At 44.2% G+C, this 15,740-nt stretch overlaps 1 protein-coding gene across 1 annotated transcript in view; it reads left to right on the top strand.

Moving 5' to 3' along the window:
* ADAMTS7 (ADAM metallopeptidase with thrombospondin type 1 motif 7) overlaps positions 1 to 15,740 on the top strand; it is a gene marked incomplete at its 5' end in the record, with an annotated part of 217,485 nt that overhangs the window by 50,213 nt on the left and 151,532 nt on the right. Inside the window, 4 exon segments of the mRNA XM_082252994.1 lie at positions 4,208 to 4,410; positions 8,407 to 8,490; positions 11,596 to 11,720; positions 13,360 to 13,509. Coding sequence (XP_082109120.1) covers positions 4,208 to 4,410; positions 8,407 to 8,490; positions 11,596 to 11,720; positions 13,360 to 13,509 — 562 coding nt within the window.

Below are 15,740 nucleotides of genomic sequence, written 5' to 3'. Positions count from 1 at the left end.
CGAGTAATGGCGGCGATCTGTGATTTTTTTTGCGTGACTGCGACATTGCGGCGGACAGATCGGGCCCCTAACGTACATTTTTGACACTTTTGGGGGGACCAGTGACATTACCACAGTAATCAGTGCTAAAAATATGCACTGTTACTGTAATAATGGCACTGGCAGGGAAGGGGTTAGCCCAGGGGCGTTTAAACGGTTAAATGTGAGCCTAGGGAAGTGATTCTTACTGTATGGGGGCTGGGCTTGTGAAATGATCACATAGACCTGTGATTCTATATAGCAGGATCACAGGAGCTCTGTGATCATTCCAGAGAGAAGAACGGCCAGCTGTGTTTACAACAACTGACCGTTCTTCTCTCTCAGCGGGAGCGTTCGTGGGTGGCCGGCAGCAATTGGAGCCTCCTGCCCCCTGCATCGGAGTCCCCACTGCCGAATTTGTGCGGGAGCGCGCCACCGGCAGTGTGCGTGAGCCCCCTAGCTGCAGGCGCGCGACCGACGTATTCCTACGGCGGTTTGTGCAGGAGGGCCAGCCTGCCTCAGTATTTCTGCGGTGGGCGGTCCGAAAGCAGTTAAGTGCTAATAATATTGTCCATGAACACCAGTGAGCTATTTTTGGTGACGTAGTCGTGAAGAATTTCAACTCCTCCAAAAACCGTGAGCTGTGATGAGTGATCTTCCACCACCGATATATAAAATGCCACTCAAAAATAAAATGATATATGCATATCCAGCCAATGAGGTCTCCCCCATACTAATAGGTATCCTCCACTAGCGCCACTAATCCAGTTAGACTCCAAGATTTGTGGCATGGAATGTAAAGGACAGGAGATGTGACCCCTGATGATGTTGGACGCTCTGACGAAACGCGCGTAGGGTAAATACAACGTGACACACCACTTCCTCTACTTGGAACGCAGGTGGAGCGCGGAGCGGCATCCCTGCTGTATGAACGGCCTTTTAGCTCATACGATCTTGTAAGTGTTTTTAATCTACTTATGCATTACCAAATAAATGAAAATAATATACTATGAAGAGCCTCCTGTGATAACATATGAAGAAGGAGGGGCACCACAAAGAGATCGAGGGAGAGGGGATTGGTGTTGGAAGGGGGCATTTTAGGGGCAGCAGGGGGTAAGTATTGTTTTAGGAGGGGAATTTGGGGGGGGGTGGTAATAGTGGTGATTTAGAGGGATTTTTGTTGGGATGGGGGAAGAAGATTTGTGCTAAGAAGGAGGATTTGGGGGGATTTGTGCTGGCAGGGGGGTGTTGAAGTAGGGGGGATGTGTACTACAATGGGAAATTTTAGGGGTAGAGGGTGCTAGGAGGGGGGCATTTGTTTTTTTGTTTTTTTTTTGGGGGGGGGGGACATTTGAGCAGGGGGGGTTTGGGGGATGGGGGGGGGGGGGGGCAAGAGAGGAGGGATTTCAGCAGGGGGGATGTACTGGGAGGAGGGGGATGTATGCTTAGGGGGTAAGCATGCAGATTAGTGCTCATTGTTTTTCTGGGGGAATGTTTGCTGACACATAATGCTCATATATCTGAGGGTGGGGGGCAGTTTGGCATATTTGACCTGGGCTCTAGATTACCTTCACCCGGCACTGGATCTCAGGATTTAGAGAAAGAGAACAATTTGTTGTAATGGTAAGGTACAGGGCTTTTTTTCAGCGGGAACACGGGGGAACGCAGTTCCGGAACCTCCAGTCCAAATGTATGCAAAGACAAAGGGGTGCTGGGGCCAGTGGGGTGAGCTGAAGGGCCTATTGATGCTGGCTGCTGGGGGATATATTGTTGCTGGGGTGAATCTATTGTTGCTGGTGGACATTTTGTTGTGGATGGGGCTTTTTTTGCAGTGGAGGATTTATTGTTGCTTGGGGGAACTATTGTTGCTGGGGGGCTATTGTTGTTGGGGGGGGGTCTATTGTTGCAGGGGAGGATTTATTGTTGCTTGGGGGAAATATTGTTGCTGGGGGGCTATTGTTGTTGAGGGGAAGTCTATTGTTGCAGGGGAGGATTTATTGGGGGGGGGGGCGATTGTTGCAGGGGAGGATTTATTGGGGGGGGGGGGCGATTGTTGCAGGGGAGGATTTATTATTGCTGGGGGGCTATTGTTGTTGGGCGTCTTTTGTTGCTGACTGCAGGGGATCTATTTTACTGTTTTTTTCTATTGTTGCAGGGAAAGATTTATTGCTGCTGGGGGGGGATCTATTGTTGGGGGGGTCTATTGTTGGGGGGGGTCTATTGTTGCTGATTCCAGGGGATCTATTTTACTGCTTTTCTAGTTATCATTAACAAATTCCATACAAATGACCTAGAACCACAACATGATACTTGGTTCTGTATTTTCTAAAAGGGGGTGGGGGGGGGGTACTGGGAGGTGGGCAGAGGGTGGAACCAAAGGACAGTGCTTGGAGGTGGGTAGGGAGGGGAGACAAGGGGTGACTCAGAAGAGGGGAGTACCTGCACCTATTCTCAGAGAAAAAAAGCCCTGGTAAGGAATAATTATTAGGGATTTTTTTTTTTATGTAGAATAAATAACAATTTTTATTGTCTCACTCATTAATCATCATATTAAATTAGTATGTCATGCTAAATTGGTATTAAACGCAAAAAAAACAAAAATGTTTTGAATTGTAGCTTGTGAATTTTAAGATGTGGTGTCTGCATTAGTTTTAAAAAAATTATCCCCCCCCCTGGTCCTTCCCACTGAATGTGATCCATTTAACTGAAAGGGACCAAGTCACAACCGCGTGCAATGCATGTGGTTGCTCCACAGTGGTTTGAGTTTTTAGGGGTTAACACAGATGGCGAGGAGGCGACATATTGCTTCCTTACTGCCTGTCAAATGCCCCCTTGAAAATCCATCCACCATAGATTGAACACGCCCTAAAACATAGATAACTGACCATTGTGAATGGGTCAATGTGAATGGGCCCTCAGGCGGGCAGTGGTTGTACATAGTTACATAGTTAGTGAAATTGAAAAAAGACATCAGTCCATCCAGTTCAACCTATGATGTGTGTGTGTTTGCTGTTAACCGTACATTGTATACCCCTGTATGTTGTACATTGTATACCCCTGTATGTTGTACATTGTATACCCCTGTATGTTGTACATTGTATACCCCTGTATGTTGTACATTGTATACCCCTGTATGTTGTACATTGCATACCCCTGTATGTTGTACATTGTATACCCCTGTATGTTGTACATTGTATACCCCTGTATGTTGTACATTGTATACCCCTGTATGTTGTACATTGTATACCCCTGTATGTTGTACATTGTATACCCCTGTATGTTGTACATTGTATACCCCTGTATGTTGTACATTGTATACCCCTGTATGTTGTACATTGCATACCCCTGTATGTTGTACATTGTATACCCCTGTATGTTGTACATTGTATACTCCTGTATGTTGTACATTGTATACCCCTGTATGTTGTACATTGTATACCCCTGTATGTTGTACATTGTATACCCCTGTATGTTGTACATTGTATACCCCTGTATGCTGTACATTGCATACCCCTGTATGTTGTACATTGTATACCCCTGTATGTTGTACATTGCATACCTCTGTATGTTATACATTGTATACCCCTGTATGTTGTAAATTGTATACCCCTGTGTGTTGTACATTGTATACCCCTGTATGTTGTGCATTGTATACCCCTGTATGTTGTGCATTGTATACCCCTGTATGTTATACATTGTATACCCCTGTATGTTGTACATTGTATACCCCTGTATGTTATACATTGTATACCCCTGTATGTTGTGCATTGTATACCCCTGTATGTTATACATTGTATACCCCTGTATGTTGTACATTGTATACCCCTGTATGTTATACATTGTATACCCCTGTATGTTGTGCATTGTATACCCCTGTATGTTGTACATTGTATACCCCTGTATGTTGTACATTGTATACCCCTGTATGTTGTACATTGTATACCCCTGTATGTTGTACATTGTATACCCCTGTATGTTGTGGTCTTTAAGGTGCCCATCTAATAGTTTTTTGAAACTATCAATGCTCCCTGCTGATACGACTGTTTGCGGAAGAGAATTCCACATCCTTACTGCTCTCACAGTGAAGAACCCCCTGCGTATTTTGTAGGCCAGAACACCAAAGATCTGAATCCAGTGCCTCAGACCTAAGAACGCTTTTGGTAACATCTCTAATCTCTTCTTCACTCAGAGACTCCAGACTCATATGATAAATGGGAAAGAAGAAGGGAACGCTGGGAGCAATCACAAAAACAAAGTAGAGAGCGCCCTATATCCCGCCGTTCCATCAGCAAGGAAAAATGGGTGGAGACTTTGGTTGTTGCTGATCCCAAGATGGTGGAATATCATGGAAGTAGCAACGTAGAAAACTACGTGTTGACCATCATGAACATGGTGAGAATAAGCAAACCTGGCAAAGTAATAACATTATCATTAAATTATTAATAGGTTATATATTTCTGATATTGATGTATGTGGGGTATCAATCATCACAGAGTGGGTGATTTAAAGCGTAACTCCACTTTGTTGAAAAAAAAACATTCCCCTCTGGGTGATCTCTGTACATTACAAGGATTGTAACAAACTTTGTTGCAGATTCCTACCTTTTGTTATTCAGAAAAAATCATTGTTTGTTCCTCTGTCCTGAGTGGGTCTAATGGGAGTGGTTTCATAATTATCTATCAGCTGTGGTAGCTGCAGGGCTCTAATGAGGAAACCTGCAGGCTCTGCATCCCTTTAGACGTGTTCCTATTGGGAGGATCTCACCAAAAATGACATTTTTGTTGCAGGGGATGCCAGAAATCTGACTTGTATCTTAGTGCAGACTTCTGGGGAAATTGGTGAGCCAATCACAATAGCAGGAAATTATGTTTCTGGGGGTGTGGTCAGTATACATTCTGTGTACAGAACAGCTCCATGTGGCCATATTGCATTGAATTTGCAGAAAAATACAAGAGCCACAGATTGAAAATAAAAGGTCATTTTTAATAACATTCAATTACAATATGATTTTTGTCACTATTGTATACGCTATATTGTTTTTTCTTTATTTGCTATTTTTTTCCCCATGAAAGTGGAGTTACCCTTTAACCGCTTGCTGACCGCCACACAACTATTTACTGCGGCGGTCAGCCCCTCACAGGCAGAGCGACGTAGGGCTACGTCGCTAGCCTGCGAGGGTCTAGGGAGCGAGCACGCGCCACCGGAGGCGCGCTCCCACGCGGTCACGGGCCCCCCCACGCGCGTGTGACCGTTGAACCCGATGTCCGCCGGTCACTCGGCGATCGTCGGTGCAGAGGGAGAAAGGCAGGCGGCTGATGTAAACAAGCCGCCTGTCATTCTCCCCTGTGTAGGAATAGTGATTATACGGTTCTACTATGTAGGACCGTTGATCAGTGTTCCTACAGCTCAAGCCACAGCCAATCACAGTTAGAATCACGCCCCTAGGGACACACATAACCCCTCCCTCTCAAAAAAAGTTAACCCCTTCACTGCCAGTGTCATTTTACAGTAACAGTGCATATGTATAGCACTGATTACTGCAGTAATGTCACTGGTAACCCCAAAAGTGTCAAAAGTGTCAGTCAAGGGTCCGATCTGTCCGTCGCAATGTCGCAGTTCCGCGAAAAAAATTGCAGATCGCCGCCATTACGCGTTAAAAAAAAAAACAACAAAAATGACAAAAATCTTTCCCTTTGTTAGTAAACGCGATAACTTTTGCGCAAACCAATCAAAATACGCTTTTTGCAATTTTTTTTACCAAACATATGTAGCATAAAACAAATTGGCCGAAAATGTTAAAAAATTTTGATTTTTACATTTTTTTTTGGGGGGGGGGGAATTTCATATAAAAAAAAGGTGAAAAATATTGTTATTTTTGCAAAATTGACGCTCTTTTTTTGTTTATAGCGCATGATCAAAAAATCGCACAGGTGATCAAATACCACCAAAAGAAAGCTCTGTTTGTGGGGAAAAAAGGACGTCAAATTAGTTTAGGTACAGCGTCGCATGACCGCGCAATTGTCTGTTAAAGTCACGCAGTGCCGAATCGCAAAATAGGCCCTGGTCAGGGAGGGGATAAAATCTTCCGGGGCTTAAGTGGTTAAGCTTTGGCAACAAAACCTGAAAGCTGATTGGTTTTTATGCAGAATTGGACCATATTTTGCACTCTCCAGCTTTAGTAAATAACCCCCATAGTTATTAGAAATATTAAATGTATTCAAAGATTAATAATGATAAAAACCTTTCATACAGTCCCAAAAGTGAAATAATCTTAAAACAACAAAGTCTCTGAAAAAGTAATTTTTGTGTCCGTGTGAACTTTGTAATCCTGTTAAATGAATTACAACGTGCGGCCCTCCACCAGTCAAACAATCCACTCACCTCAAATATATGACCTCTATAGCAAATAGGTCTATATGCGCTTTCCTCACCAGGGGGATTTAATCCTTTCCAGATGGCAGTTCTTCAAATTCATCATATAGGATTCTCCAAACTTCGTTATCCAGACCACCAGGATGGGATTCTCTGCTCACATTTATACTCACAAAGAACCAAGAAAGGCCATCATCGTGTTTAAAATATATAAACTTTCAACATTTATTAAAAAACACGAAAACTACTCACATTAAAAAGTGCACTAAAACCTATGCACAATGATATACAGCATGTATGGGTGCACTGGGCCCTTAAGGAGCTCTACAGCCTCTCAAGCCAATATCACCTCCTAGGGTCATTGGACAGCATCACTTCTGCTCCGGCATGATGACCTACTCAACTACTCACATTAAAACTACTCACACACTGGCCCCTTAAGGAGCTTTACAGCCTCTCAAGCCAATGTCACCTCTTAGGGTTACTGAACATTGTCACTTCTGGTCTGGCATGATGACCTACTCAACTACTCCCATTAAAACTACCTTCTCAACTACTTACATTAAAACTACTCCCATTAAAACTACTCACACACTGGTCCCTTAAGGGGCTTTACAGCCTCTCAAGCCAATGTCACCTCTTAGGGTTACTGAACATTGTCACTTCTGGTCTGGCATGATGACCTTCCCAACTACTCACAGAAAACTACTCACATGAAAGAGTGTACTAAAATCTGTGCACAATATTAGATAGCATATATGGGTGCACTGGTCACTTAAGGAGTTTCACAGCCTCTCAAGCCAATATCACCTCTTAGGGTTACTAGACAGTGTCACTTCTGGTCTGGCATAAAGACCTACTCAACTACTCACAATAAAACTACTCGCATTAAAAAGTGCACTAAAATCTCTGCACAATGATATATAGCATGTATGGGTGCACTGGTGTCTTAAGGAGTTTTACAGCCTCTCAAGTCAATATCACCTCTTCGGGTTACTGGACAGCATCACTTCTGGTCTGGCATAATGGCCTACTCAACTACTCACATTAAAACCACCTACTCAACTACTCACATTAAAACCACCTACTCAACTACTCACAGAAAACTACTCACATAACGACGATATATAGCAAATATGAGTGCACTCGCTCCTTAAAGAGCTTTACAGCCTCTCAAGCCAAAGTCAACTCTTAGGGTTACTAAACATTGTCCCTTCTGGTCTGGCATGATGACCTACACTACTAACCTTAAAAGCACCTGCTCAACTATTCACATTAAAGCCACCTACTCAACTACTCACAATCAAACTACTCACAATAACAAGTGCACTAAAATCAATGCACAATGATATATAGTATGTATGAGTGCACCTCTTAGGGTTACTGCACATCACTTCTGGTCTGGCATGATGACCTTCTCAACTACTCACAATAAAACTATCCTACTCAACTACTCACAATAAAACGACCTACTCAACTACTCACATTGAAACCACCTACTCAACTACTCACATTGAAACCACCTACTCAACTACTCACAATAAAACTACTCACATTAAAAAGTGCACTTAAATCTGTGCACAATGATATATAGCATGTATGGGTCCGCTGGTGTCTTAAGGAGTTTCACAGCTTCTCAAGCCAATATCCCCTCTTAAGCTTACTGGACAGCCTCACTTCAGGTCCGGCATGATGACGTCACAAGCCCTGCTCCGATGTGTTTCATCACCAGTCATGTGACTTCCTCAAGGGGGAAAAAAAGCTATATTGTTTATACTTGAAAGAGTAGAGATCGGAATGTGGCTTTTATTCATCTGCTCTCTACAATGGTGAACCAAGATACGTTTTTTGAGTCGGCACCCTGTCTATTGGTGGACAGGTTTGGAGTAGTGCTGCGGGCTTGGGTTGGGCAATGGGTTATATTTGTTTGGATACCGTAACAAATTTGACATTTTACTCTTTCAGAATATGTCTTCTTTCACTGGTTGACTCACATGTTGGGATCTTTTCTTGCAGGTTGCTGGGCTCTTCCATGACGCTAGCATTGGAAACAGGATAAACGTTGTTATTGTGCGCCTGATCCTGCTAGAGAATGAGGAGGTAACACCGAAAGGCATCTATTGACATGCATCAGCCAATGGGGCAATGGAACAAGAGAATAAAGGGAGGTAAACATGAGGGAGCGTAGAGTAGTCTACCAGTAGGATAATATAAAGCACACACCACATTCAGTGCTGTATTTTGGCCTAGGCCAACAAAGCCCTGGCCTAGGGCGGCACTCTGCGGGGGGGGGGGGGGGGGCATCAAAATAGCAGCTTCCGCCTCCATCTGAGACTCTATTGGTCACTGGTTGCTAGAGCCGCCTGGCATCTAGCAACCAGTGGCGTCACGGCCAGGACTTCCTGGCCCTGCCCATAATTCAAAGTGGACAAGGATTTAACTTCCTCCTCCTCCGCGCCTAGAGCTCCCCTCCACCCCCTCTCCCTCTCTCTCCCACCCTCTCTCCCCCACTCCCTTCTTCCTCTCTCTCCCACCCCCTCTCTCTCCCACCACCCCCCCTCTCTCTCTTCCACCCCCCCCTCTCTCTCCTACTCTCCCTCTTTCTTTCACCCCCTCTCTCTCCATTCCCCCTCTCTCTCACCCACCCCCCTCTCTGTCACCCCCCCCTCTCTCTCTCACCCCCCCTCCCACCACGCGCTTTCTCTCTCTCTCCCACCACACTCTCTTTCTCATCCTCCCTTTCTCTCTCTCATCCCCCTCTCTCTCTCTCTCATCCCCCCTCTCTCTCTCTCATCCCCCCTCTCTCTCTCTCTCATCCCCCCTCTCTTTCTCTCTCATCCCCCCTCTCTCTCATTCCCCCTTTCTCTCTCTCTCTCCCTCTCCCACCACCCTCTTTCTCTTTCTCTCCCACCACGCTTTCGCTCTCTCTCTCTCATCCCCCCTCTCTCTCTCTCATCCCCCCTCTCTCTCTCCCACCACCCTCTCTATCTCTCACCACCCTCTCTCTCTCACCACCCTCTCTCCCTCTCTCACCACCCTCTTTCTCTCTTTCTCTCCCTCTTTCTCTCACCACCACCCCTCTCTCTCTCTCTCTCACACACACCACCTTCTCTCTCTCTCTCCCACCACTTCCCCCCCCTCTCTCTCTCTCCCTCTTTCTCTCATCTCCTCTTCACCCTCCCTTACCCATCCCCCCATCTCTCTCTCTCCCACCCTCCTCTCGTGAGATCTCAGGGGTCCTTGTTGGGACTTGGAGTCCTTCGATTTTGGAGAAAGTCACATCTGTTAAATAGGAAGGGGTGGGACAAATGTACATAGGAGGAGGAAGGGGGGGGGGGGGTGGGCGCCCAATTTTAGTCTTGCCTAGGGCAGCACAAAACCAAAATACACCACTGACCACATTAGTGCTGAAGTAGGAAAGGCCATAGCACAGAAACCTGACTGGGAGCTGAGAGACTTGTAGGATAGGTGAAATATACCTAAGATAGGTGAAATATTTCAATCTAGATGAAAAAACAGGAAGAAGGGCACCCCAGCCTAGTGTATTATCTCAAAACACCATTTATTAATAAAAGAAAAAAATATATACTCACAAAACAAGCATAAATTAATCTTAGAAATTGATTTCTTGGTGCCTCCAAGGCCCGAAGAAGATCTTTGCAATACTAGACTGCAGTAAGAAAGCATCCTAACGCGTTCCTATAGATAAATCCTCTTCATCAGAGCTCTGATGAAGAGGGTATATCACTTGAAATGTGTTAGCATACTTGCTTTGTGCAGTATAATATTGCAAAAGTCTTCTATATTGGTGGTTCAGGCCTTGGAGGAGCCAAGACCAGGGCCGCTGATTGAGGGGAACTACCAGTCCTCCTGTAAGGGGCCGGGCACATGGGGGGGCACGAATAGCAGGGGCAATCGGTGCTGTCGGGCGGAGGGTAAATACAGCAGCAGCTGAAAGACAGTTTTTCTCCCTCCCGCCAGCTATCAGCTGCTGCAGGGAGAGACGTTTACACAGGGCATCATTACTGTAATTGCTTCCACTGCACCAATGCCCTCCCTGCTCTGCCTGCTCCTGATCCACCCCATCTGCCCTCCTGTCACTATGTCACCCACCCTTTCCAATGATGCTGCCAGCTTCCACAGCTGCCGCGGGTACAGAAGATGTGTCAGGACAGAGAGCAGAGGAAGCGGCCGATAAATATGTAATTTACTGGCCCCTTCCTTTTTTTAATGGACAAAGTGATTGATCAGTATGGATCTCTCCTGTGTCCATTGATAACTGTGCATAGCAAACTGTGTTTACTATTCTCCAGTTTATGAATGAACATGAGCATCTGTGTCCCGTTCATTCATTTTCAGTGTAGCTGAGGCTACAGAGAAAAGATATGTAGAAACTGTGTCCTAAATTCCTTTCTTTGTCTCAAACATGAGATGCCAGGGGCCTGTTTATGACTGATATCTCACCAAGGCCCCCCCCCAACAGCGTTCTAAAAAAAAATGTGTATATATATATATATATATATAAAAAAAATGTAAAAGTAGGGTAAAAATAACAAATTGTAAAAGAAAGTTTTTAAAAATGGTGATAAGTAATTTTTAAAAATTGTAAGAAGTTTACAATCGGGCTGACTGGCAACTTTCGGCCCAGGGGGCAAGTACAAACCAGAGCCCCCCCCCCTCCTACTTCCTCTCTTCTGGCCTCCTCCTGATCCCCATTCCAAGCTTCAGGTACTCTCTACCCACCTGCCGAATCCGGGTTCCCAATGTGGCCAGGAAGGGGCAGTTGGGGGGAGCTGGGACAGCTTAGTTGGGGCTGGACAGGGGGAGTAGAGTGTCCAGTGGGTCATGAAACTGGCCTCTGCTCAGACACAGTTTACAGCATCCATGTTGGGGGGGGGGGGGGCTGTGCTCTGTCCTTGTTTTCAACCCGCACTCAGCTGTGGGGACTAGGTCAGCGATGGGGACTAGGTCAGCGATGGGGACTAGGTCAGCGATGGGGACTAGGTTTTACTTCTCTTCACCAGAAATTTTTTAGGCATGTCTGTCTCAGAAGGGGTGCAGCCTTTTTACAGGGCATCAGAGCGGCCCGGGGGGCAATTGCCCCCCTGCCCCCTGGCTCAGTCCTCCTCTGTTTACAATAGAGGAAGGTATGATGATAGACAGGTGTTCTATCTATATAATTGGAGGATTTTCCTCATTTTGTAGGAGGAGCTGAAGATTACTCATCATGCTGACAACTCTCTGCGCAGCTTCTGCAAATGGCAGAAGAGCATCAATATGAAGAGCGAAGATCACCCTTTACACCATGATGTGGCTGTTCTTCTTACCAGGTGACCGGACAAGCCAACAAAAGTTAATGTATCAAAGGGTTTGGAAAACTTAACTGTCTTGGTCCTATATTGCAGCCAATCAGATCCCATGTGTTACTGTGTGAAATGGAAACTAGGATTGGTTGGTGTAGGCTGCACGGGTATTATTCATTCTGACATTTCACACATGAGAGTTGAATTCTTCTTGCTGTACATCTGCAGAACTTTCTGCTCCATTTGTAGACAGGTTAGTCATAACAGTATGTAGTTCTAGACCAGTGGTCTCCAAACTGCGGCCCTGGGGCCAGCACTATTCCATCCACAATTTACACCAATAATGGGCACCATTCCTCCCAATCACACCAGAATGTTACTTATAGTGGTGGTTAGTGAGAAGAATGCTCCTTACATTGGTGGTCAGTGGGAAGAATGTCTCTTACATTGGTGGTCAGTGGGAAGAATGTCTCTTACATTGGTGGTCAGTGGGAAGAATGCTCCTTACATTGGTGGTCAGTGGGAAGAATGTCTCTTACATTGGTGGTCAGTGGGAAGAATGTCTCTTACATTGGTGGTCAGTGGGAAGAATGTCTCTTACATTGGTGGTCAGTAGGAAGAATGTTCCTTACATTGGTAGTCAGTAGGAAGAATGTCCCTTACATTGGTGGTCAGTGGGAAGAATGTTCCTTACATTGGTAGTCAGTGGGAAGAATGTCCCTTACATTGGTGGTCAGTGGGAAGAATGTTCCTTACATTGGTGGTCAGTGGGAAGAATGTTCCTTACATTGGTAGTCAGTGGGAAGAATGTCCCTTACATTGGTAGTCAGTGGGAAGAATGTTCCTTACATTGGGGGTCAGTGGGAAGAATGTCCCTTACATTGTTAGTCAGTAGGAAGAATGTCCCTTACATTGGTGATCAGTGGGAAGAATGTTCCTTACATTGGTGGTCAGCGGGAAGAATGTTCCTTACATTGGTGGTCAGTGGGAAGAATGCTCCTTACATTGGTGGTCAGTGGGAAGAATGTCCCTTACATTGGTGGTCAGTGGGAAGAATGCCCCTTTAATTGGTGGTTAGTGGAAAGAATGCTCCTTACATTGGTGATCAGTTGGAAGAATGTCCCTTACATTGGTGGTCAGTGGGAAGAATGTCCCTTACATTGGTGGTCAATGGGAAGAATGTCCCTTACATTGGTGATCAGTTTGGAAGAATGCCCCTCACATTGGTGGTCAGTGGGAAGAATGCCCCTTTCATTGTTGGCCATTGGGAAGAATGCCCCTTACATTGGTGGTCAATGGAAAGAATGTCCCTTTCATTGTTGGCCATTGGGAAGAATGCCACCCTTATTGTGGTGGTTAGATTGATACCCTTACAGACAGCTAAAAAGATCATTGGAGTCAAGCCATTGGTTGTGCCTCGTGGCTTTGAACCCTGAATTATCCAGGCACCATCAAATGAGAGGTCACAATTTAAAGACCCTCTGGAACCCTGGTTGAGAATGGCTGCTTTAGACCATCATTTTTTACCTAAGTTACACAGATATTAGGCAGCCACTTACAAAGACTTGTATGCTTTGCTTCCATAGTCAGTGCAGAATTGATCAGTGTGAAGACACAATTATAGGTGGGAAGCCGGTACTAATAGTTGTATTTCTTGTTGCTACAGAAGAGACATCTGTGCCTCTATGAATCGCCCATGTGAAACCCTTGGTCTCTCCCATGTGTCTGGCATGTGCCAAGCACACCGTAGCTGCAACATTAATGAAGATACAGGTCTGCCTACAGCATTCACAGTCACTCATGAACTGGGACACAGGTAAATAACCCACAGATGTTATCCTAAACTCTTAGGGGTCTATTGAAAAAAGAAATGTGCTGTGCAAATGCCTAGGATTTCACTCAACCATCAAGAATAATCCACTATGTGTAAATCTTATGATAGGCAGCTCCATCTAGTGACAATAATGAGGTATTTTCCTGACTTACCGTAATCAGAAAAATACTGCATTATGGCCTCTAGATGGCACTGACAATCATAGGAGATGCACATATTAGACGCAATGGGGGGTTCTGTGGGACGGCTGTGCACATGCTTAAGAGGTTCACACAGCAGATTTTTATAAATAGACCCCATAATTCAATTGAATAATCATAAGACTGCAGCCTACTGGTTCACCAGGAAAAATCCATACTTCAAGCATTAATTATGCAAGAATGGGTTGCCATCAGTCAGTTGCCAGTTGATTGGCAGCATGCCAGGGGGAATTGCAGAGGTCTTGATGAAAAAGAAGGGTCAACGCTGCTAATATTGACCCTTTGTATAAATTTCATCTAATTGTCAATAAAAGCTTTTGAAAATCATGAAATGCTTGTAATTACTTCAGTATCCCATAGTAACATCTAACAAAAAGATCTAAAAACACTGAGGCAGGAGACTTTGTGAAAATTAATATTTGTGCCATTCTCAAAACGAATGGCCATGGCTGTACGTCCCCTATGGACCAAAGACGTTTTTACACTTCTACTATGGACACGTTAATTTGGCAATAACTCTGTTGTTGCCTAGAGCGATTGTAAATGCATATTATACTTATTTTCTCTGTGCAATGGTATTGCACAGGGCAGCCCCCCACCTCCTCTTCTGGGGTCTCCCACCAGGGCTGTCCATTCCTCCTCTGCTCTGAGTGCCCCCATAGCAAGCTGTGTGCGCTGTGGGGGCACTTGTGCTGACGCACTCCCGAGCTGTGCTGTGTGTGTCCATAGACACACACTGTGCGGCGCAGCCCCACTCCCCGCTGCCTCCTCACAGGATTTGATTGACAGCAGCAGGAGCCAATGGCTTTAGATGCTGCCTCTGTGTCCTGTGTGAAGAGGGAGAGAGAGCAGCGCTGCTGCAGATGATCACAGCGCAAGAGCAAAAGAGGAGCCAGGTAAATATTTAAGGTGAGCTGATCATGGAAAGTTTTTTTACCTTAATGCAGAGAATGCATGAAGGTAAATAAAAAAAAAAGTGTATGACTTTAGAACCACTCTAAAGTAATATATATATATTGTTTTTTTTAAGTAAAAAAAAGTATTTTTTTCTCATTATTAGGTCTTGAAAAAAAAATAAAAAATTTTTTGTTTGATACTTAGCCTAAAAAAGTAGCAAAACTAAAAAAAAAAACACTTTTTGCTTTTTTGACCAGTGTTTGTTTAAAAAGTTTGTTACTTTAGAATAAAAGTATGCATCGTATGCTATAATTCGTCCCATTTTACAATGACACTAAAATTATGATTCTGGTACAAAGCACTGCAAAGTTTTTTACAAATAAAAAAAAGTTTTTGGGTTTTTTTTTTGTTAATTTTGCACTTTTTTAAATGTGACACTAAAAAAAACTAACAAAAAACAAATAAAAATAAGAAAAGTTTTAATAATAGTTAGTAAAACAGACATAGAAAAAAAGCAGGAAAATAATAGTTGAAGGGAGAAGGGGAAGAAGGAGCTGATTAGGGTAACCTGAGGGTAATAAGGGATTAAATAAACACATTGTATAAAATGAACAAACATTTTTTTTTCTACTTGTTAGGTTGATTTATGGCCCCATTCACATTCACCTAATTGGGCTGCCCTATGCACGTTTGTCGCACTGAAGAAGTTAATGTAACACATTTTGGCATTGAAATTGGCAGGAGCATTTTTTCCGCACACGTTTTGTTGCACAACAATCGTGTTAAAATCGCACCGCGTTCAACATGCCTTGAACAGTTTCTAAATCGCTCAGATGTGAACGGGGTCTTATTGATAATATCTGCAGATGGAAGCCCATCTCTTCATCTGCATATGAATAAAACAGAGTAGATATAGAGATACAAAGTAACATTGTATATATACTTTTATATCTCCCATCCAATCAATTTTTATAAAAAATGTTTGTACCTCTCTATCTCCCATCTGAACAATGTTACTTTGTATCTCTATATCTTCCGTCCCATTAATGGATCGATGCTTATAAACAATGTTAACTTGTATCTCTCTATCTCCTGCCTTAACAATGTTTATAAACA

This window comes from Pelophylax lessonae, assembly GCF_965119305.1.
Source record: "Pelophylax lessonae genome assembly, chromosome: 4".
NCBI lineage: Eukaryota > Metazoa > Chordata > Amphibia > Anura > Ranidae > Pelophylax > Pelophylax lessonae.
The sequence above is the reverse complement of the archived record's forward strand: the minus strand, read 5'-3'. Positions and strand labels throughout refer to the sequence as shown.